The sequence below is a fragment of the Danio aesculapii genome, chromosome 5 (assembly GCF_903798145.1).
Source record: "Danio aesculapii chromosome 5, fDanAes4.1, whole genome shotgun sequence".
Lineage (NCBI taxonomy): Eukaryota > Metazoa > Chordata > Actinopteri > Cypriniformes > Danionidae > Danio > Danio aesculapii.
Window position 1 is genome coordinate 65,208,534 of NC_079439.1, and position 25,686 is coordinate 65,234,219.

The 25,686-nt window shown below is 36.7% G+C and overlaps 1 protein-coding gene across 1 annotated transcript; it reads left to right on the top strand.

The window, feature by feature from the left end:
• The first annotated feature begins 9,028 nt into the window (after positions 1-9,028).
• On the top strand, positions 9,029-24,510 carry LOC130228729 (centrosome-associated protein 350). The gene is made up of 9 exons (XM_056457166.1): positions 9,029-9,150; positions 11,742-12,004; positions 15,472-17,000; positions 18,688-18,762; positions 19,584-19,736; positions 22,577-22,813; positions 22,898-23,038; positions 24,093-24,218; positions 24,328-24,510. The coding sequence occupies exons 1-9, from the start codon at positions 9,128-9,130 to the stop codon at positions 24,466-24,468; spliced, it is 2,688 nt and encodes an 895-aa protein (XP_056313141.1). The 5' UTR covers positions 9,029-9,127; the 3' UTR covers positions 24,469-24,510.
• Positions 24,511-25,686: the final 1,176 nt, after the last annotated feature.

The window sequence follows — 25,686 nt, forward strand, 5'->3', positions numbered from 1 at the left end:
CGCAAAAACATGAAGTGCAAAGTGAAAACAGTATCGCAAACTCACGGTTGAATATATGCAAATATTTTAGTTTTTTTGTTTGCACTGCTTGATTTTTATTTGCAGTTCTTTTTATGTTTATGCAAATTGAATTTTTATTTCTCAAAACTTAAATTTTTCCCTTTGCAGTTGTTTATTTTTGTTAGCAAAACTATTTTTTTTCTCAAATTAATTTTCGGTTTGCGATTTTTGGAGATTTGCATTTATTTATTTATTTTTGTTCAATACTTTATTTTTTGTTCGCAAAACTGTATTTTATTTAGCAAGTATATATGGCCCTAGATTGACTCCATAGTTACTCCCCAAAAATTAACTAGTTTCATTACTTTACTTACATTTACTTCATTACTTAGTTTTGTTTTTTCTTTCTTTTTTTTAATAGAGGAGCTCTGCAATGAACACACACTGTGTATAACCTACACCTACATTTACCTTTAAAAAAAAACACATCAATATATGTGATGTGAACAGCTTAGCAACCGCCTAACAACGCCTTAACAAACAGTCAAAACATCCTGCCAACACCTTAGCAACTGCCTAGCAACAACTTAGCAACCAGTCAGAACACCCTAGCAACCAAAACAGCCTAGCAATGCTTTAGCAACTACTCAGAACACCCTAGCAACTGCATAGCAACAGCTTAGCAACCACTCAGAATACCCTAGCAACCACCTAGCAACACCTTAACAACCACCTGGAACACTCTAGCAACCTCCTAGCAACACCTTAGCATCTGCCTAGCAACCACTTAGAACAGCTTAGCAACCGCCTAGCAATGCCTTAACAATCAGTCAAAACATCCTAGCAACACCTTAGCAACTGCCTAGCAACACCTTATCAACCACTCAGTTTTGTTTTTTCTTTCTTTTTTTTAATAGAGGAACTCTGCAATAAACTCACACGGTGTATAACCTACACCTACATTTACAGATTAGCAACCGCCTAACAACGCCTTAACAACCAGTCAAAACATCCTACCAACACCTTAGCAACTGCCTAGCAACAACTTAGCAACCAGTCAGAACACCCTAGCAACCAAAACAGCCTAGCAATGCCTTAGCAACTACTCAGAACACCCTAGCAACTGCATAGCAACAGCTTAGCAACCACTCAGAATACTCTAGCAACCACCTAGCAACACCTTAACAACTACCTGGAACAATCTAGCAACCTCCTAGCAACACCTTAGCATCTGCCTAGCAACCACTTAGAACAGCTTAGCAACCGCAGAGCAATGCCTTAACAATCAGTCAAAACATCCTAGCAACACCTTAGCAACTGCCTAGCAACACCTTATCAACCACTCAGAACACCCTAGCCACCAAAAACAGCCTAGCAATGCCTTAGCAACTACTCAGAGCACCCTAGCAACTGCATAGCAACAGCTTAGCAACCACTCAGAATACCCTAGCAACCACCTAGCAACACCTTAACAACTACCTGGAACACTCTAGCAACCCCTAGCAACACATTAGCATCTGCCTAGCAACCACTTAGAACAGCTTAGCAACTGCCTAGCAACACCTTAACAACTAGTCAAAACATCCTAGCAACACCTTAGCATCTGCCTAGCAACCACTTAGAACAGCTTAGCAACCGCCGAGCAATGCCTTAACAATCAGTCAAAACAGCCTAGCAATGCCTTAGCAACTACTCAGAGCTCCCTAGCAACTGCATAGCAACAGCTTGGCAACCACTCAGAATACCCTAGCAACCACCTAGCAACACCTTAACAACTACCTGGAACACTCTAGCAACCCCTAGCAACACCTTAGCATCTGCCTAGCAACCACTTAGAACAGCTTAGTAACTGCCTAGCAACGCCTTAACAACTAGTCAAAACATCCTAGCAACACCATAGCAACGGCCTAGCAACAGCTTGGCAACCACTCAAAACACCCTAGCAACCAAAAATAGCCTAGCAACTCCTTAGCAACTACTCAGAACACCCTAGCAACTGCATAGCAACAGCTTAGCAACCACTCGGAATACCCTAGCAACCACCTAGCAACACCTTAACAACTACCTGGAACACTCTAGCAACCCCGTAGCAACACCTTAGCAACTCAGAACACCATAGCAACGCCTTAGCAACCACTCAGAACCCCCTATCAATCGCCTAGCGAGAAATCTGCCAATCCCTACTAGAAACATGCTCATCTATTTGTAGTTATTTCTGTATGCCAACTGTTTTAAACTTTCTTAAATCTACTTCAGTTATTTCAACTTTTCTGAATCTACTTCAAACTTTTAGACAAGGCTTTCTCAAGACACCATAACGTTTGTCTACGAACTTTACTTTTCTAGTTTCATCAAGTGCACCGTCTTGTACTTTTGTCTTCATGTTTGATTTTCACATATTAAAGGTTGAAAAAAAGCCCACGGGTCCAATGTGATGAAAAAATTGGCCATGCACTAATGCACACACACATACACGCATTAAAAAAGATTCTGTTACATTTACATTAGAAAGGCTGTAATCAGATTGCAGATGCATTTAGTGAATATGGAGGTTACTAGCAGGATATAAGGAATTGATATTTATAATCAGGTTCTATAAGAAAGGTATTATGTTAGCAGTGGCAGATCCTGATTATCACATCAGTGTGCTGATTATCACATGTGCAGTTGGCAGCTTTCACAAACCCCACGCTGATCCTGAGTCAAACACACTCAAGTTGCCAACTCCACTCAGTTTCATGCCTTGTACTATAAATGTAAAACTGTAATTGCAAAGAAACGAATTTGTCAACTTTAAGATTAAATTTGTTTGCTGTTATGTAAAAAAATGTAAATCATTATGTACACTGTAAAAACTATTTTAATTACTGTTAATTAACAGTTTGCATATTTTTGATTCGCAAGTTTTTTTCTATTTATTTACGGTTGTCAGGATCTTGATCTCTGCTATGTTGACTTTTGATGTCGAAAATTCAACTCTAAACTTTAACAAAGTGACTTTTACTGACATTTTTAGTACTTTAACATATAAAAAAATAATATATAGAGAAATGACTCTGTAAAATAACAGAAAATGTACTGGCAGTTTACTGCAAGGTTTTTGTACTATAATATGCAACACCAACCCAGACAATATATCACGTTAAACTATTAAAAATGCTAACAAAGGACAAGAAGCGGCCAAGTCGGAGCACTCACTCTGGTCCCCCGGGCTCTGCGCTGGTTGGGGACAAACCAAATTGAACCAAAAACAATCCATTACAATTGGCTTAACATTGGCAAGCAAAATTCAGGACATTGCAACCTGCAGAACCTGGGAAAAAAATGTTAACAAAAGACACTTTGTGGAACTTTTTAAAGTTAAAAGTTGTTGGAACAAAGATCAAGGTCCCATAATGCAATTCAAAAGCAGCATTCATATTAAATTCATGCTAACAACATGCTAGTTTATACTAGAAACATGCTAGTGACATGCTAATTCATAACAGAACCATGCTAACATGCTAATGTATGCTAGCAACAACACTCTCTGGAGAAAGTGAAACCGCTCGCACTTTGAGACGGGCTCGTAAAACAACAACAGGACACAGCAGATTTTGTTCTTTCTTGGCTTTGTGTTATTATATGCATCTATTATTACGGTGTAATGTCTCGGCTGTAGTTTTAAAAATAGCGGTTCCTTTGTATTCATTGTCCTGTTTCTGCGAGTGATGTATCTCTGTAAACCAATAGCGTTCAGCTGTGTGTCTTGTTCCGCCTTTTGGTACCCTTTTTTTATGCTAGGTACCCATTGCAAATGGTACCCAAAAAGTAGTATGGTATGGTTCGCTTCTAGGTACCATTTAATAGTGGAAACGGTCATAAAAGCGTACCGAACCAAACCGTACTTACCAGTGGTGTAGTCCTAAAAAAATAGGTGGTGTACTATTACTCACCCAATCCAAATTTTAAAAGTAGGCAAAGAAATGACGAAAGCCAATGTATCTTTCAATTAATGTATTCATTTGATTTATATATATATATATATATATATATATATATATATATATATATATATATATATATATATATATATATATATATACACACATATATATATATATATATATATATACACATATATATATATATATATATATATATATATATATATATATATATATATATATATATATATATATATATATACATATATACATATATACATACATACATACATATACATATACACATACACATACATACATACATACATATATATACACTCATACACACACTGCACAGCTGTGGTTTGCTGACTAACTAAAAAACGAGTTCAGGAGCAGGATTCTACCACCGTTTTTATATCAAATTTAAAGGGGACTGAGGAGATCATTTAGTAGTGTACAGGTAATCGCAAAGGTGTTAGGGGGGCTGAATGGAGGGCTAAAGCGACGCCCAAGCTGTTTTATAATTTTACTTGAACGTTTCAGCGAGACTTCATTCAGCTGATTTGTTGTGATCTTCGAAAAACTCAAATACTCAACACACAAAAATTAGGGAAGTCTAATCACCAAAACAAGTGAGTATAGCGAGAGTATGATCTCAGAAGCCGTAATACCCAAACAGCTTGTGGAAAAAAGTAGGCATACTGAGTATACGTGCGTATAGCAAGGACTACACCACTGGTACTTACTGTACCACTCAGTGGAAACAGGCCATTATTGTATCGATTTGTATCAATTCCATTTTGAAAAACAGGTGCCACTTTTTAATTCGGTGGCCTTAACTAATATGTACTGTACTTACAATGAAATGAATTGTTTGTTACAATGTACTTATTGGGTTTTTACAAGGTACTTATGATTGATTAAATACATGCGATTACGTTTGCAATTAGATCTTTACTGTCACTGTTGACCTTCCCTTATACCTTAATCAACACAGGCTCATTCTGAAAACATAGCCCCATATACATTTCTGGAGAGCGTGAATTATGTAGCCAGAAGTACGTATGGCAGCCATACATCTTTAAAACGAACCCTTCGGAGCAGTATGACGCCGTTCCTTTTCTGTCTTACCAGCTGACCGCTGATCTTCATGTGGACAGCTTTCCTGCTGTTACCAGTTTGTCTGGTAGCTCGACATGTCCGTCGGCGCACTTAAGACGCAGAGCGGAGTTGGCCGTGACAACGGGGCTCGAGTCCGGTGAAGAACAGTTCCAGAAAGCAGCTAAGACAAAAAATAAAATAAGTAAATAACAGGGTGAGAATGAGGTAAAATCTGAAAACGTGGTAAAAATCAGGTGGGGGCTTTTCTTTTTCTGGATTGCTTTTTAAAACTTTAGGGTTTAGGGAAGTGGGTGGGCGGGTCAATCGGTGCTTTTTAAAACACTATTGGTTAGGTTTAGGGAAGAAGGTTGTTGGGGATATCATTCTGTTGGTCAGTCAGTCAGTTGACAATGGCCTCTGGTGGATTTACGTGGGAACAGCGGGTGCGAATGGCACTCGAAAGAAATTTTAGATCTGAAAAAGCTACACACAGCGACCTCTGGTGGATATGTGAAAACAAAAAACAAAGAAGAATAAAAAAAAAGTAGCTCCTGGGACATATTTTGCTCTCTCCAGAAATGTATATAGGGGTACGTAATCAGAATGAGCCTGGTTTGACCTTCACCCACCATTAAACCTACCCCTACCACCAAACCCAGTACATGCAGTAAGTATATAGTTCTTACTGAATATTTTGATGTAAGTACATAGTAGTTAAAGCCACTTAATATAAAATGGTGCTAAAAAAGGTTCATTGCACCAATTAATTAAAAAATAATAATAATAAACCAAAGAAAAGCAACTTTTTAGTTCAAGTTAACTTTCAAATGCAACATTTCCCAGATGCTGCAAAAAATGTGATAGATTATACAGAAGTGCAAAACCCTATGCTAATTACCCATAATGCTCGGATGCCACATTTAGCAGTGCTGATTTGAATGCTTTTTTTTTCTTTTTTTTTTTACAGGAGGACGAGGGTGTTTTGCAGCCTGGGATTAAGCCAGACGCTTGAAGCACAGATAAAGAGGAAGGGAGGCAAGTGTGATTGCTATTGTGCCGTCATTAATTCTCGTGCACTTACACAGAAAAGCAGTGGGATGTTCAAGCTCCCGCATATACAGGAAGCAGAGGCAGTGCCAACACACTTATGTAGGGTATGCCATCCTCAAGGAGAAATACTGCAGTGCACCACTTACTGTCTGGCAAATCCGGCATGACACACAGCAGAGGAGGAGACGTGGCAGAAGTGTGTGCATATCACAAGCTTGTTATCTGTGTCTGTCTTTCTTCCTTAGGATGGATGCAGCACTCAGTAATTACCCTTAGAGAGAGAGAGAGAGAGAGAGAGAGAGAGAGAGAGAGAGATCCATAAATGTTGATTAAGTGTACAGTTTATTCTTATTTATTATTATTATTATTTCATTTTTATTACTATTATTATTTTATTTCACCTTTTATTTATTATTATTTATTTATTATCACCTCCTCGCTATTGTCATTAATATTATTACTTCTACTTTTGTTACCATTATTATTAGTATTTCTACCATTGCCATTATTCAGGTTGTTGTTATAGTAGTGGTTGTAGTAGTAGTTGTGGTTGTTGAAGTAGTAGTAGTTGTAGCAGTATCAGTAGTAGTAGACATTGTAGTAGTAGACGTTGTAGCAGTAGATGTTGTAGTAGTAGTTGTTGTTGTATTAGTATCAGTAGTAGTAGACGTTGTAGTAGTAGTTTGCAGTAGTAGACATTGTAGTAGTAGTAGTTGTTGTAGTAGTAGATGTAGTAGTGGTTGTTGTTGTAGTAGTAGTCATTGTTGTAGTAGTACCAGTAGTAGTAGTCGTTGTTGTAGCAGTAGTCGTTGTAGTAGTAGTTGTAGTAGTAGTCATTGTAGTAGTAGTAGTTGTTGTAGTAGTAGATGTAGTAGTGGTTGTTGTTGTAGTAGTAGTCATTGTTGTAGTAGTACCAGTAGTAGTAGTCATTGTTGTAGCAGTAGTCGTTGTAGTAGTAGTTGTAGTAGAAGTCATTGTTGTTGTAGTATCAGTAGTAGTAGACATTGTAGTAGTAGTATTAGTTTTTGTAGTAGTAGAAATTGTAGTAGTAGTCGTTGTTGCAGTAGTAGATGTTGTAGTAGTAGTAGTCATTGTTGTAGTAGTACCAGTAGTAGTCGTTGTTGTAGCAGTAGTCGTTGTAGTAGTCGTTGTAGTAGTAGTCATTGTAGTAGTTGTTGTAGTAGTAGATGTAGTAATGGTTGTTGTTGTAGTAGTAGTCATTGTTGTAGTAGTACAAGTAGTAGTAGTCGTTGTTGTAGCAGTAGTCGTTGTAGTAGTAGTTGTAGTAGTAGTCATTGTTGTAGTAGTAGTTGTTGAAGTCGTTGTTGTTGTAGTATCAGTAGTAGTAGACATTGTAGTAGTAGTATTAGTTTTTGTAGTAGTAGACGTTGTAGTAGTAGTCGTTGTTGTAGTAGTATCAGTAGTAGTAGATGTTGTAGTAGTAGTAGTCATTGTTTTTGTATTAGACACTGTAGTAGTAGTAGTCGTTGTAGTAGTATCAGTACTATAGACATTGTAGTAGTAGTTGTTGTTGTAGTAGTATCAGTAGTAGTAGTAGTCGTTGTATCAGTAGTAGTAGATGTTGTAGTAGTAGTAGTCATTGTTGTTGTAGTAGACACTGTAGTAGTAGTAGTAGTCATCGTAGTATCAGTACTATAGACATTGTAGTAGGAGTTGTTGTTGTAGTAGTATCAGTAGTAGTAGACGTTGTAGTTGTTGTTGTAGTAGTATCAATACTAGTAGACGTTGTAGTAGTAGTTGTTGTTGAAGTAGTAGACATTGTAGTAGTCATTGTTGTAGTAGTATCAGTAGTGGCGAGTGGGCGGGGCCGAGAGCTGTGGAGGAGCTCTGGGTTATAAGAGGAATGACAACAGAAGAGAATGAGACAACGCGTATGTTGTGTTTGTTTTCAGTCTGTTTGTTTATTCTTTAATAAATTCTTTACATTAGGCAGTTCTCCGCCTTCTCCTTCCTGGAGGGGTGGCTGTCATCACTCCTCCTCTTATAATCCAGAGCTCCTCCGTGGGACCTGTTCCATTCTCACAGCTCTTGGCCCCGCCCCCTCGCCACATAGACGATGTAATATACAACGTTGTTGCAGTAGTATAAAAAATATATTCATTTATTTATTTATTGCATTTTTTTTACTACTACTACTATTATTCACTGTGTTTACTATGTTTTATATATATATATATATATATATATATATATATATATATATATATATATATATATATATATTTATTTATATATATATATATATATATATATATATATATATATATATATATATATATATATATTTATTTATATATATATATATATATATATATATATATATATTTATATATATATATATATATATATATATATATATATATATATATATATATATATATATATATATATATACATGCTCTTTTTAATGTAAACTAAATGCTTTGGCAATACATTTGAGTCATTTGGCATGTCAATAAATCAATTAAAAATTCTTATACTGTTGTACAAATTTTAATGTCTTTTTTGTTTTTATAAATTTTATTTACTTATATTTATTTACTTTATAATATATACGGACATGTTTACTTAATTGCAGATCTATTCTTGTTCTTTTTTATGTATTGTATAATAGCTGTGACAATACTGTGCGAGTCATGCCAATAAAGCTAATTTGAATTGAATTGAACTGAGAGAGAGAGAGAGAGAGAGAGAGAGAGAGAGAGAGAGAGAGAGAGAGAGAGAGAGAGAGAGAGAGAGAGATGAAAATGGAAGGAAGTGGGTGAGATAATGTGGAGATAGATGGAGTGAGAGAGAGAGGAGGCAGCTAGATGGGAGGAGAGAGAGTGAGCAAGCCGGAGGAAGTTGAAGAGATTAAAAAAGAGGGCATAGCAGTAGACAGAGATGCAGGATGACTGCTCGACTGCAGCTGCGAGTCGATCCGGTATTTGGGGAGTGGCAGCAGCGTCTCACATGGGACCCGAAGGAGGACAGGCTACTGTTCCTCTGGCTGTTTACTCGCGACTGAACCCCTCTGTTATGGCAGCATGCCAGTCATGAACAGGTCAGGGTAGGTAGACAGCATTTATCTCTCTCGCTCTCTCTCTTTCTGATTCTCGCACTTTCACTCTCTCTGTTTGCATGAGTAGGCATTCTGTGTGAGAAATACACTACAAACATCTGTAAATATAAGCATTTTGTATTTCACAAGCGCTTTTAGAGATTGTGAGTTGCATCATGGGACCTCGATCTCTGCTCTGTCGACTTTTAATCTCAAAAATTCAACTCTACAGTTTAGCTAAGTGGCTTTTTGTTGACATTTTTGTATGTAATGTATAAGGAATAATATATGGAGGAATAACAGAAAATGGCGGTTTATTGTAGTGTAATATACAGCATCAACCGAGACAATATATTACTTTAAACTATTAAAAATGTTAACAAAAGTCAGTTTTTAGAACTTTTCAGGGTCAAAAGCAGTTAGAGGAAAGATTAAAGTCCCATAATGCAATTCAAAGTATAAATAAATGGGGTAAAATAACAACATTAAAAAATATATAAATTTTTAGAGATTTTTACAGTGTATAACATGGACTTAAAGGGATAGTTCACCCAAATATGTTACCCAAATAAATTAGCATAATTTCCCAGTACAGGGTTGCAGCATGGAAGGGCATCCCCTGCGTAAAACAAATGCTGGATAAGTTGGCGGTTCATTCCTCTGTGGCGACCCCTGGCAAATAAAAGGACTAAGCTGAAGGAAAATGAATGATTATCATCATTTACTCACCTTTTACTTATTTCAAACCTGTTTGACTTTCTTTCTCCCATTAAATACAAAAGAAGTTTTGTTGTTGTTGTTGTTTTTACGGGGAAACCTAAACCATTGACTCCCATTGCATTTGTTTTTCCTACTATGGTCAGTGGTCCATGGTAGCCCACTAAGTTCATGGTTACAGGTTGTCAATTTTCTTCAAAGTAGTAAGTACTGTATCTTCTTTTATGTTCAACAGAAGAAACAAGCTCTTAAAGGTTTGGTGAGTAAATTGTGAGCAAATTTCATTTTTTAATGAACTATCCCTTTAAAGCAGTATTTTTCTCCAAAAAAAAAAAAAATCTGTTTTTTGAGCAATGACAGTGAACGGAGACTGGATTAGATCTAATTATATCTCAGAAAAGATGCTTTCTTTCATATTGTTTTCTTTTCATGTGATTTAACAAAACAATGCATCATTAAGTGAAGTTACTTTTAGATGAACCTTCAGTATATGAGTGATAAATTATGTATATATGGCATATACAGTTGAATCAGAATTATTAGTTATAATTATTAGTAATATATTAGTATAATTATTATCCGTTAAACAGAAATTGGGGGAAAAAATAAACAGGGGGGCTAATAATTCAGGGGGGCTAATAATTCTGACTTCAAGTGTATATACTACTGGTCCAAAATTTGGAACAACTAATGTTATTAGTTACTAGGTTTTTTTTAAAAAGTCACATACTAAGCTTGCATTTATTAAAAAAAATTATTAAAAACAAATCTATATCCTTTAAAATATTATATTAATTATTATATTAGACTGTTCTATATATTTGTGGCCTAAATTGCTGATTGTGTGATGCTTTTCACAAAATGTATGGCATTATTTGCTTCAGATATTATGTTTTGCTGTGAAAGGTGTGTTTTTTTTATCTCAAGAAAAATTAGACTTGCAAAATCCTGGAGGGACTGATATATCAAAATAATGATCATGCTGATTTTGTGTTTGACAAACACTTGTACTTATTATTACTGTTTAAATCTTTTTTGGTGCTTAATTTTTTTGTGCTAAAAGTTTGGGGTAAGATATTAAAAATACTCATACTACAAACAATTATACAAGTAAACTTTTATAAAATTGGCTGAAATATTTTTATTTCATGAAATAATGCTGGAAAACGTTTCACAGCTTCCACTAAAACAAAACAATGATAATAATACAGTTGAAGTCAGAATTATTAGCCTTCTGGAATTATTAGCCCCTTGTATATTTTTCCCCAATTTCTGTTTAAAGGAAAGAAGATTTTTTCAACACATTATTAAACATATTAGTTTGATCTGTAGACAATTGAAGAAAAAATATAGCTTAAAAGCCCCCTAATATTCATCGTAAAATGTTTCTTAAAAATGTAAAAACTTAAACAAATAAGACTTTCTCCAGAAAAAAAAAATATTATAGGAAATACTGTGAAAAATTCCTTGCGCTGTTAAACATCATTTGGGAAGTCGGCGCCAGTGGTGTAGTGGTTAGTGTGTCGACACATGCACTCTGGTGCTCACGGCGACCCAAGTTTGATTCTGTCTCGCGGTCTTATACCGATCCTTCCCCTCTCTCTGCTCCCCATGCTTTCCTGTCAGTTCTATCTACTTTTCCCTGAAAAAAATTATTATAAAAACCAAAAAACATAATTTGTGAAATATTTGGAAAAAAAAAATTCACAGGAGGGCTAGTAATCGTGAATTCAACTGTAAAAGTTTCTCAAAACATAAATTCGCATTTTAAATTACTTCTGATTTTAATAATGCAATATTTGTAAAAACTTATGTAAAATGTACATTTTAAGATGAGGCTTTGCTATCAAAATTGTGCTTGTACTTTGCTTGTTTTCCCTCAGCTTGTTGAGTAAGGCAGGTTTGAGGAGATTATTGTCGTCAGATGAAGTGTGGACTTTAGGAAGAAAGAGGAACCAAGTGGAATTTGTCCCGGCTGAGCAGGAATCGAACAATCCTCCAACCAGTCCCTCTCACAGGTACAGCCGACAGAAACAGGCTCATCTTCACCTTATCAGTCCTGAAAGAATCACCATCACTGAAGGAGGAAGCGCTTCATGTCAGTGTGACTCTGTGAAGCCTTTGAAAACGGGACCCGAGGTTATTGGTGGGTAGAAGATTTTCTGTTTTGATTTATTTACTTACTTAGCTTTATATTTTGAAGTTTTTAGTTAGATTTTTTTATGTTTGAATATTTTTTTAAATTAATTTTCAAATATATCCATTTACAAACCCTATAACCCTTACATAGAATAGAACAAACATAGCTGTCGATCACTTCAGTCTAAAATTACAAGTATTTGGAGAAACATAGCAATGTTAATAGTGATAATAATAACAAGAAATAAATAAATAAAACCTAAACAAAACAAAAAGAAATGAATTAAAAAGAAATAAATAAATGTAAAAAATAAATATATTATGTATACATATATATTTGTAGGGTATTACTTAATATGATCAATAAAATCAATAAAAGGGGTGCCATATCTTATAGAATTGTTTACTCTATCATCCTCTTAAAGGGTATTACATTTTTTCAAGGTAAAGACTAGACATCATCTCTCTGGTCTATTGAATAAAGGTGGGTGGAAGGGGATCTTTCCATTTAAGCAGAATTGCTCTGTACGCTAATAAAGAAGAGAAGACAAGAATCTTACACTTTAACGCAGAGTAACATGGGTTTTCTGATTCCAAAATAATGGTTCTAATTTATATTGAAGCTCAACAGAAAGGGTATGGAATATTGATCTCCAAAATGTTTCTAATTTAGGGCAAATCCAGAATGTGTGCATTAAAGTACTCTCAGCGGTCAGGCATCTATTAAACAAAGAGCTAACACCAGCATGTTGAGTAAGGCAGTAAATTATCGTGAGATTGCAACAAATGCTGCAATGGGAAGAGAAATATTCGTAAATTAGCAGTTTTCCATATTTTGTGATTCATGTTTTTATTTTTTATTTTTTTGTTTATTTATCCTTTTAAATTGCAATATGGGACCTTAATCTTTCTTAAAAACTATTTTAACCTTGAAAAGTTTAAAAAAGTGACTTTTATTAGCATCTTTAACAGCGATTTATTGACTGGGTTGGTGTTGTAAACTTGTAATAAACTGCCAGTACATCTTCTGTTATTTTCCAGACTTATTTCTGTATATATTATTTCAAACTAATAAGATGTCAATAAAAGTCATTTTGTTAAGCTGTAGAGTTGAATTTTCAACATCGAAAGTCGACAGAGCAGAGATCAAGTTCCCATAATGCAATTCACAACCGTAAATAAACAGAAAACACTTGTAAATCACAAACTACGGAAACTGTTCATTAACAGATATTTCTCATAAATAAAATTACAGTTGGTCACAAACAAGCAGAGATAAATATAATGTACTTGGAGCTTAAGTACAAAATGGCATAAATAACTGTACACACTATGCACATTAACTATAAATATAACGATAGAGATCCAAAAATAAATTTAAAACAACAACAGAGTTCAACTAATCACAATAAAGATGTGTAGAAACAAAATCACTGATATCAATTTCAGAAGGATTTCATGCAACATAGGCTCATTCTGAAAACCCTGTTTACATTTCTGGAGATCGTAAATTATGTATTATGAATTGTGCCAGAGGTACGTATGGCTGCATTTAAAGTGAACAACACGAGGCTGTTCTTTTTAAATCATCAATCTTTGATTTTGAAAACACTATCAGTTGGGTTTAGGGAAGGAGGAGGGTGGGTCAGTTGAGCAGTCAGTCAATCAGTCAGTCGACATCGGTCGCTGGTGGATTTATGCATGAAGAGCAGGCATGAAAAGTGTATACAGCAGCCTCTGGTGGATTCGCAAAAGCAAAAACTGCAAAAAAACGTACCTCCTGGTATGTATTTGGTGCTCTCTAGAAATGCATATAGGGGTACATATTCAGAATGAGCCTGGATTAATTTATTTCCAGCAAATAAAAGATAAAACACTGTCAGCCAGAATTCATTAAAATATAAAAAGGTTGCGCAATTTAAAGCTACAGAGTCACAGACGACGAGATTGTGGAGAAGTTCACTTCTTGATGTTAAGCCCTTTTTTCAAAGATTAATTAAAGATGATGGATATCTAGAAAACACTTGGTTATACCATGGGAAAGAATCATAAAAAAATACATTGAAGTTATGTAAGCCAGGCTAGCAAATTTAAGCATAAAAAATAAAACTACATCAGGTATCTGGGACAAGTTTCAGCATCTTTGTGTTGCTTCCTTGGAGGAAATAGTAGCTGGATTCAGTGGTCAGATTCGCTAGTAGCACACTGAGTACATCTGCTGGCAAAAAAAGGGGTTATGCTGATTGAAAAATGTATATACAGTTGAAGTCAGAATTATTAGCCCATTTGAATTATCACCCCCCGTTTATTTTTTTTTCCCCATTTCTGTTTAATGGAGAGAAGATTTTATTCAACACATTTCTAAACATAATAGTTTTAATAACTCATTTAATAACTGATTTATTTTATCTTTGTCATGATGACAGTAATTAATATTTGACTAGATATTTATCAAGACACTTCTATACAGCTTAAAGTGGCATTTAATGGCTTAACTAGGTTAATTAGATTAACTAGGCAGGTTAGGGTAATTAGGCAAGTTATTGTACAATGATGGTCTGTTCTATAGACTATCGAAAAAATATAGACAGCTTAAGGGGCTAATAATTTTGTCCTTGAAATGGTGTTTAAAAAATAAAAAACTGCTTTTATTCTAGCCGAAATAAAACAAATAAGACTTTCTCCAGAAGAAAAAATATTATCAGACATACTGTGAAAATTTCCTTGCTCTGTTAAACATCATTTGGGAAATATAAAAAATAAATAAATTCAAAGAGGTGGGAGGGAAAGGTTCGGGGGCATTAAAAACATTTCATACAGTCATACAGTTCATACAGATTTCATCATTTCAGACAGTCAGACATCATGTTGTCTGATTTTACTCTGTCAATTTGATAGATGTCTTTCTGTTGTTATTGAGAGGACTGCAATTCATTGTGAGTGCTGATTTACTGTATGTCGGGTTTCTGCTGACTCATGCTGTTGGCAGACGGACTCAATGCCCATACTGATTGACTGTGGCATTTATACCATATGACTGTACATAAGCAATGCATACTGGAAAACATGAAGCAAAATTCAGAGAAATATTCAGCCCTCCTTGGTTTTATACATTTATATATCTATTAAGAATGGGCGACGTGGTGGCTCAGTGGTTAGCACTGTCGCCTCACAGCAAGAAAGGTCGCTGGTTCGATTCCTGGCCTGTTGGCCAATTTAGTTTATTCAATTCACTTAGTGCATGTCTTGGGACTGTGGGGGAACAGGAGCACCCGGAGGAAACCCACGATAACATGCAAACTCCACACAGAAATGCCAACTGGCCCAGCTGGGACTTGAACCAGCGACCTTCTTGCTGTTGGGCGACAGTGCTACTCACTGTGCCGCCCTAAACTAATATTAGTATGATTAATTTATCATCTATAACCATTTGAATCTATAATAAAGCTATAACCACTGTTTTGTTGTTTTCAGAAGAAAACGCTCAGAAGAAGATACAAGGGTTTTACGAGGACACCTGCGCACCCAAGAGAGAGAGACCACAGCATTCATCTAAAACGCCAATGAAGCCAGTATTAAATATCCAGCATTTCACACTCAACCGTGAGCCAGACTCACACAGAGCTCCAAAAATGTCATCTGACAAGAAAGAGGATCTCCAATTGGACTCTAGAAAGAGCCATCATAAGGACGACGCAAAGACAATGAATGTGGTCAATGGCAGCGCAACAGCAGACACCACAGCTCTAAATGTCCAGAATAACCAGCGACTGCACAGTGTGCTGGCGCTGAACAACAACCACAATATATTCGACCAGGGGCAGTGGAGCTCATGTCTTTCATACTCCAAAACCAATGTGCAAAAAACATGCACAAACGACACAGCCAAAGACAATCCGCTCATCGAGAGCTTGATTCTGGAAGCTGTAAGTGTGGAAATAAGAAAGGCAGAGGATAGTCCATCTTGTGATGTTAGTCTGTCTGAAATAGACGAGAAGTCAGAAGCCATTTCGTTTCATAGTGACCAAGCGCTCGGTTGGTCTGAAGAAGACTTTCTTGATGAAGAAAAGAACGAAGCTCTTCAAGCAAATAGTTGCTGTTTGGTTTTTGATGAATCTCATCATGACAAACCAGAAGGACAATCACATTTTGAAAGACAGCCCACCATAGAGTCAACCCTGTCAGAAATTCTCTCACCTGTAGATGAGGTTTTGTCCTATGGAAGTGCAGAACTTCCCCCGTCTGCTAACGGAGGAGGTCTTGACAGCTACGGTTATGCTCCTGCCTTTGAGATCATCACATGGACGAGTGAAGATCAAGCACCGGCAGATTCTGCAGAAGATCTCTCTATTAACAGCGAGAACCTCCCACCTCTCCCTGTGGACTTCGCTCGGCAAATAAAAGAGCCTCAAAGTTTGTGCTCTACCAGGGAAAAACAGGAAAACGATGATACTAATGAGGACGCTGATGAAAACAATTGTTCGGATCACACTAGCTCACTTGCAGAAGATCTGAGAAATGAAACATCAGATCCGTTGTCCTCCTTTCGGATTGGAGACAGAGTTCTAGTGTGTAACTGTAGAGCAGGTGTGCTGAAATATAAAGGCCTTACAGCATTCGCGACTGGTTTTTGGGCTGGTGTGGCTTTGGATGCCCCTTGTGGAAACCACAATGGAACATTTCGAGGTGTGAAATACTTTAGCTGTGAAAAAAGCCACGGTGTATTGGTCAGAGTTGAGGACATACACAGAGAACATGGTAGCGATGTAGAGACTGGGGTTGATGAAGATCCATTTTCAGATGAGGAACTGACTTGCGCTATGAGAGATAAACTGCTGAAGGACGCATTGGGAGCAGATGGACAAAAAGGATATAGTCAGTGTTTTAATAGAGATGAGACCATGCCTATTGACACTATACAGATACAGCAAAAGGAAACTCGTGATGGCACATCAATTGGTGTAAGAAATCTTTCACATCCCTCTGAAATGTCATTGAAAAGAGTAAGCAATACAAGCATTTAAAGGGATGAAAATGCTGTCCTCGTTTATTTACTTAAAAAAATATAAAAAAATGTAAAAAATATACAGTTGAAGTCATTGGGCCTTCTGAATTATTTAGCTCCCAGCAGGGCTTAATTTGTGCTAGAACAAGCTAGATCCGGATCCAGCACCTCTAAAAATCTGATCCTGCACCTCATTTTACCAATCTCCCTCCTCATATGCACCCCCACCCCGCCCCGCTCTTCACTTTCTTCCGCGACTCCCCAACCCTTTTCACGTTCGTCCACGATACTCCCCACCCCGCCCCGCTCTTCACTTTTCGCCTGCGACACCTCTCCCTCCTCTGGTAATATGCCCGGATCCAATCTGTTCTGGGAACTTGCAATTTACAAATTAAGCACTGGCAAAAAATATATTTTTGTTCCCAATTTCTATTTAATAGAAAGAAGTTTTTTTTTCCAACACATTTCTAAAGATAATAGTTATACAAGTAATTTCTACTAACTGATTTATTTTATCATTGCCATTGACAAAACAGTGACAGACAGGAGCATGTAGGTAATCCAAAGTGTAGAAAGAGTACAGGCGAATAGTCCGAACTGGCGGCAAAGCAACATAAACAATAAAACAAAGCAAAGGTCAAAAACATGGCAAGTCAAGTCAAGTAGGGATGGCTGATGTGAAACTGATGTTTCAAAACACTGTTTTGAAGTGTTTCGAAACACTGCACTGAAACATGATCAGAAACACCCAGGTCACATGACTAAGGTGATTTAAAATTCCCAGGTCATGTGACTAAAGTGTTTCAAAACACCAGATCATGTGACCAAAGCGATTCAAAGCATCTGTCATTTCAGTAGCGTTTCGAGACCTGGCGAATCTGCGTTTGACTGACAGGGTCGGAAAAAAACTTCGATTTCATCTTGCCCAGTGGACTGTGCGTGTGCAACATGTGCGTGTAACTATTCCTGCTGGCACAGGATGTCAACATGACGTCATATTGACGTTGTACCCCAACGTTGGATTATGTTGGATTTTGTTTGGATATGAAAATCGGGTTAACGTCAGAATCCAACATCAAGCCGACGTCAGTGTCCAACGTCCAACCTAAAATCAACCAAATATCAACGTCCAATCATGTTACAACTTGACGTTGTGGGGACGTTACCACAATGACATCTATTACACATTGGATTTTAGTCACTTTCCAACATAACGCCCTTAGGTGCTGGCTAGACATATTAACGTCTTATGATGTTGTGTGCCTGCTGGGATGCTACAAATGGCCCGAGTTCAAATCCCGACTTGTACAAATACTCAGAAATTATGACTTGATGTGTTTTAATAATGTTACTTTTTATTGATCAAAACAAGACAAGTGTTTATTCACATTTCAGACCAATAATAAAACAAAACACGTTACAAGAACAGAGCATTTAAAAACTAACATCTATAGCTGTACCACCCTGGATTTGAAGCCCATTAAGCTAGTCAGGAACTCTTACCGCTCCCCTAAATCACTTGAAACCTCAACTCTATGACGTGGGGTTTAATATCTCAATTTGCGTAACTTTGACTTTGCTTAAGCGGTTCCAGAGCAATACATAAAAATGACCATCACTTGTCCCTGTAGAGACAGATTTCGAAACATTTCGAAGCTTCGACACATTTGCTTCAACTGTTTCAGTGTTTCATGAAGCCTCGATCTGCCCACGACTACAGGCAGGCAAAGGTCAAAACAGGCACAGACAAGAGCATGTGGGTAATCCAAAGTGTAGTCAGAGTACAGGCGAATGGTCGGGACAGGCAGCAAAACAACGTAACAATAAAACAAAGCAAAGGTCAAAAATACAGCCAGGCAAGTCAAGGAAACACTTTGTATTGCTCACTTATAGTTTACAAGACTCAGCAAAGTATATGTGTGAGTGAGGTGTATTCATAGTCCTGGTTATCAGTCCATCATTAGCTGTGTGTGTATAATCATGAGGAATCAGGAACGGGTGTGTTTGTGCAAAGACTTCTGGGAGTTGTAGTTCATTAAAGTGGCATATATGTAGGTATTTTTAGATATTTTTCAAGAGACTAGTATTCAGCTTAAAGTGCATTTTAAAGGCTAAACTAGGTTAATTAGGTAAGTTAGTGTAAATAGGCAAATCATTGTATAACGATGGTTTGTTCTGTAGACAATCTGAAAAAAACATATTGCTTAAGGGGGCTAATACTATTGACCTTAAAATGGTTTTTTTTAAAAACTAAAAACTGCTTATATTGTAGCCGAAATAAAACAAATAAGACTTTCTACTGAAGAAAAAATGTTATAGGAAATACTGTAAAAAAATTTCTTGCTCTGTTAAACATCATTTGCGAAATATTTGAAAAAAAAAAAAAACAATTCACAGAAGGGCGAATCATTCTGACTTCAACAGTATATTTTTAAAGTGCTCAGTTGCAAACACTGACATCATTTCCTTCAGCATGATTCCTATTTTAACAAATTAAAAGTAGAAATGAAGTCCTGTTTATCATATAACATGAACTGCATCCCTAACTATACATCTGTTTTTTTTTATTGTTTTTTTGTAGACCACAGTTAAGCTCCATCATAATGGACAAATTAGGCATCATGTGGATGCTAAGCTGACAGAAGATCTGGATAAAGATGGAGTTGACTCTGCACAGGATACCAAAAAGAGACAAAGAATTAAATCACTGACTGACAGTCAATCTACAGACATCGTAAGTTGCAAAAAAAGCTGCGAAAACATATTTAATCAAAACAAAATTGGCGTAAAATAGTATCTATGCATGAATTCTGTATTTTTATTGTATTGTTATTATTGTTTTTTGAAAATAGGCTTGTTTTGTCATTTTTTAATCAAATTCAGCTGATCTTAGTTTAATAATCAAGGAACTTTGCTGTCATATTATGGCTGCATCAGGCGCAATTATATTACACAGTGCCCGAAAATAGTCCCCAGCTAAGTAACATTGCGGGGTAATGGCTGTTTCTCAATATGCGTTCTTTAGCGATCTTGTGTCCTCGCGTAACGCCATTATTGACCGCCAAAATTCAGTCCCAAAACTCAAGACCGCAAGAACAGAAGATGGGTGAAAGTTCCCGGATGTGTTGATATTAAGGATGCACCGATGCAGACTTGAGCACTGAACTCGCTCGAGAAGTCCCAGAAGTCATTGCGACTGAATAAAGGAGGTGGGAAGCGCAGCATTTTATATAGATTTATTATTCAAGTTCAGAGATTAAACCTATTTATCTCAGGAGTTTCCCTAAACGAGATGGTGAAAGTAAACATTACCATGAGAATATGAAAAAAGGCATAAACACAATAAGAGTGTTTATTTGCTGAAATTTGTATAAAATCTGTTTTATTTATATTGTGCAAAAGTATATTTGTAAGGTCTTCAGGCATAGTGAATATTGTAAAAGGGGGAAAAACAATAAATCGTTGTATGTGTTTGCCATAATGTTTGAATCATTTCGTAAAAATTTAATTACCTTAAAAAATTAGTGAAGGTCATGTGACCATCAGGAAGAACGCAGCATCTCATTTCTCACAGGATGCATTCTGGGTTCTCGCGGTCTCCCGAGTTCATTCTTCCGAGGTAACCTGGCAAGGCCGCTCTTCACAAGAACACAAGTCCTTTCTCTGCATTCTTGGAACTGAGAAACAGCCATTATCAATGTGCCTGCTGCAGCCATGGTACAGCAACAAAGTTCCTTAATAATTTCACCAGACTGAGAGTATAGTTCCATATTTATCTAGAAAATAACTAATTTTAATTTTTTGTGCTTTCACATCTGCCTCATTTAGTTCGGTTAAAACGTGACGTTGCCTTTTTGTTTCAGTTTATTTGGGCAGGTGGGAAAGTGTAAATTGTATTCAGGTGCACACCAAAAGTGGGGCAAACAATTGTTCCATGTCCTGCTCAAAGAGGTGGTCTCAGTACACTTTCAAACGATCCCTGGGATGATTCGTTTGTGGTGAGAACTGAAACAACCTCAAACCAACCCAAATGCAAAAGGTACTTTGCTTTTTTGGATTAAAGTAGCTGCCGTAGTCAACTACGATGTGCATTCTGGGATGAAAAAAGGTTTTTAGACACTTTACCGCAATTATGGCTGGTCACAAACAAACGTGGGGTAGTGAGGTGGTCTAAACTGCCTGCTGACTTCTCCTCCGCTCTGTTTACTTCTGTGTATTGCACATGTGATTTTCTCACATGTTAATTCTGACCAATCCAAATCCAGTTCAGGAAATTTGCCTATCCAACGACTGATGGGATGTTGTCGTGTTTTTTTTGGGTTGTTTCAACTGGTTCGGTTCAGAGTAAATAATGTCTGAAACCCAAAATGGCAGAAAAATGCTACAATGTATCATATTTAACCTTGATCCGGACAAAAGGAAACATACTACAAGAGTGCAAATTATACTCAGGTGCGCACCACTTGACCAAAAGCACACCAAACAAGCGTACCAAGACCTGCTTGAAGAGGTGGTCTCGGTAGCATTTCAAATGAACCCTGGAATGGTTTATTGGTGGTGAGAACTGGAGAAACATCGAACCAACCCAAATGCTTTTTTCTACTAAACAAGCTGCCATAGTCAACTGAGACGTGCATTCTGCAATGAAAAAAGGTTGCAATTATGGCAGGTCTTAGACAAATGTAGGGTTGTGAGGTGGTCCATACTGCCTGCTGACTTTTCCTCCGCTCTGTTTACTTCTGTTTGTTGCGCATGTGAGTTTCCCGCATGTTTGTTCTGACCAATTAATGCAGTTCAGGAAATTTGTCTAGCCAACGACTGATGTGGATGTTGTCATGTGTTTTTTTGGGTCGTTTAAACTGGTTTGGTTCAGAGTAGTCGGTTTGATGTGAAACTGACCCAAAATAGCTAAAATATGCTACAATGTATCATATTTAACCTTGGTCCGAACAAAAAGAAACGAGTGTAAATTTTACTCAGGTGCGCACCAAAATTGGACCAAATAAGCGTACAGAGACCTGCCTGAAGAGGTGGTATCGGTACACTTTCAAACAAACCCTGGAACCGTTTGTTTGTGGTAAGAACCGGAGCAACCAAATGCTTTTTTGGACTAAACCAGCTGCCTTAGTCAACTGAGATGTGCATTCTGGGATGAAAAATGTTGGGTCGTTTAAACTGGTTCGATTCAGAGTAGTCAGTCTGATGTGAAACTGACCCAAAATGGCTGAAAAATGCTACAATGTACAATTTTTAACCTTGGTCTGGAAAAAAGGATATAAACTACAGGTGTTAAAGCATCCACAATGTAAATACATAAGTGTGAAGAATTAAAAAAGAAAATAATCGAAAATGTCTTTTTTAATTTTTTTTTGAGCGAGATGCTAACGGTCTAATCAGATTTAATAATCTATGTTAAGCTAAGCTAAAAGTACTCCTGTCAGACCTGGAGATCAGCTAAATGGATTCAAACATGGTAAAACTTAACTGTTTAACCCTAGGGGACTTGTAAAATGTGCCTATTTCCAAAGAAAGTGGAGTGTTCCTTTGATGGAATTTTCTCTTTTTGATATCCAGGATGTCAGACAAGGAGAGGATGGCTATTTTATGCCATGTGTCTTGGAGCAATGGCATCAGGCCCAAACTGAAATGCCAGCAAAGATAAAAGTGGCGCCCCATGAAGACAGCATTGTGTACAGATTAGTTGACGCTTCGGTGGAGATTCTGTACAGCCAAGCAAATGAAGACACTCTTGACCTTTACGAAACACCAAGCTATCTATTAGACGATGACAGCCGCAAACGTTATCGACAGGTTAGTGAAGTAATGTGTGTCTAACTAATGTCTAAAGGATAGAAACAAAACTTGAATATAAACCTTATTCACTGTACACTGCAGGTGATCTTCCAGTTAACGTCTGATGTTCTTCATGAGATTTTGGGTGATCTATTATGGACAAAACAATCTACACAGTATATACATGATCGATCTGTTGCTTCAGCTCTGCGATCGAGTACAATTACAGTCACATTTTTAAAGGTAAAAGATTTGAAATCAGCTTATTTTTTTCTCATTTTGATGAAGGTACTTTTGAGCACAAAATATTTTCCACTTAGAAATCTACAGTGTATATACACTCACCCATCACTTTATTAATTACACCTGTCTAACTGCTCGTTAACGCAAATTTATAATCAGCCAATCACATGACAGCAACTCGATGCATTTTGGCATGTAGACATGGTCAAGACGATTTGCTGCAGTTCAAACCGAGCATCAGAATGAGGAAGAAAGGGGATTTAAGTTTACATTGTTGAATCTATGCCACAAAGGATTAAGGCAGTTCTGAAGTACTAGTACTACAAAGTGGCCAGTGAGTGAGTATATATATATATATATATCACACGAGTAGTAGTGGGATAAGGCTGTATATCGGCACTGGTGGGACACACATTTTAATGTTATTGACTTCAGACTACAGATTTCATCCAATCATTTACCTTTGGCTTAATCCCTCATTTTTCAGGGGTCGCCACAGTGGAATGAACCGCCACTTACTTGACTAAATTTTAGGTGGTGTAATGTGTTTTATGTTTAGTAAAATAATTTCTAATTGCATCTTTAGTGATTTTTCAACTAATTAAACTGTCTTGTCCCAATAGGTTTTAGCTGGTTTTGATGCAAAAGAAAATCTACCTTGTTAAAAACCAAAGAATTGTCTGAAGTGACATTTTTGGAAAAAAGGGTATTTTATTTACTAGCTAATAACCTTATCATTACCTATAAAATGAAACTTTTGAACCTAATCAGAGGAGCCTGATAGAAAATGCTCATTTATTAGAAAAGAGGTCTGATGGATTTAGAGGGTTTTGCATCTGAACTCTTCATATTTGCACATATTTGTAATTCTAATGGTTAAAAAAATATATGTAATCTGCCATTTGTGCAATACTTTGAAATGTATGTTGCATATATGACATAAATTACATGTAAAATCCAAATAACAATATGTCATATATGTAATTTACATATATTTTCTATTGATTTCTGCGTTGAGCACTTGCATTGTGTTACTGTTTTTTCTTTATTTCAGGCTGTAGTGAGAAAAGAGATCCAGAAACTTCTGAATTTAGAGAGAAATGAGCACCAGATGACAGAGATGCTCCAGAAACTGTGCAAATACTGGTACGCCAAGAGAGACAGAGTGGACTTTATACTGGTGTGTGTAAAGGCACTCCTATAATATGCTTGCTCATGAAATTAGTGGTTTTCATTGCAAAAAATCTGAACCGTAGAGTTGAAAACATCTCATTTTGCCTTTGTTTTAGATTCAGGAACTTCATAACGAGGAGAGACGTTGGCTGGACTACAGAGCAGACCAGTACACTGTGAAAATGCATCTGACTGAAGAGATTTTCAGCCTTCTTTTGGATGACACAATATTAGCACTTAATCATATGCACTTTTAACACAAAAGTCTTTGATGACACGTTCATATTTTAAATCTCTTGTTTTTGGGATAATTATTGCATTTCATGAATGATATTTTGCTGGAAGTATACAAACGTATTTTTAGGAACATTCATTTTTCCTGTTTCTTATTTTTCTTTATGACAATTGAGTACATTTTGCTTAAATACCATTTTTAATGAAAATTAAAAGTGTAGTTAAATAAAAACAAAAATATTCTCATTACTAAAATCTGGAAAGTATTTGGCTGCAATGCCGGCAATGCAGGCTCATTCTAAAAACGTAGCCCTACATACAATTCTGGAGATCAAAATTATGTAGCCAGAGGTACTTATGGCTGCATTTCGTCTTTAAAACCAATGCTATGGTGCCTTTCTTTTTAGCGCTTACCAGCTGACCGCTTTCCTCTGTGTTGACGGTTTTTCTGCTGTTACCAGTTTGTCCAGTGGCTTGCAGCGTACATCGGCGGACTTGAAAAGCAGAGAAGAGCTGACTGCGACGACGGGGCTCGAGTCTGGAGAAGAACGGTTTCAGAAAGCAGATAAGACAATAACAGAAGCCAAAAAATGAAATAAACTACTAAATAACAGGGTTAGAATGTGGTAAAATCCGAAAACATGGTAAAAACCAGGCTGCTAAGTGCTTTTCTTTTTCTGGATTGCTTTTCAAAACACTGTGGGTTGGGTTTAGGGAAGGAGGTGGGTGGGTCAGTCGATTGGTTAGTCAGTCAGTCGACAGCAGCCTCTGGTGGATATACGCGAGAACAGCAGGTGCGAAAGGCACGCACGAGAGAAATTGGAGATCTCAAAAAGCGTGCACAGCAGCTTCTGGCGAATTTGCGAAAAAAAATTGAAAAAAACCCCCCGTTGCTCCTGGATGTATTTGGCACTCTTTAGAAATGTATATAGGGGTATGTTTTTCATAATGAATCTGAGTTGAAGAAAAAATATGTGTGATAAGTTAAATTTCTGCATAAATTTGACAACTACAGGAAATATTTGCTTGAGGTTATTGCTGCCAAAGGAGTGTAAACCAGTTAGGTTTTCCACCCTGCACTGTGAATGTTTACCTGTTGTGTTCGATAAAAACATGTAAACATATCATATTTGTGTGTATTAGTGTACGCAGACTGTGTTTTTCTATTGTTGTGACTTATATGAAGATCAGAACACATTTTCTGTGAAATTTATTCAGAAATCCAAGTAATCCCAAAGGAT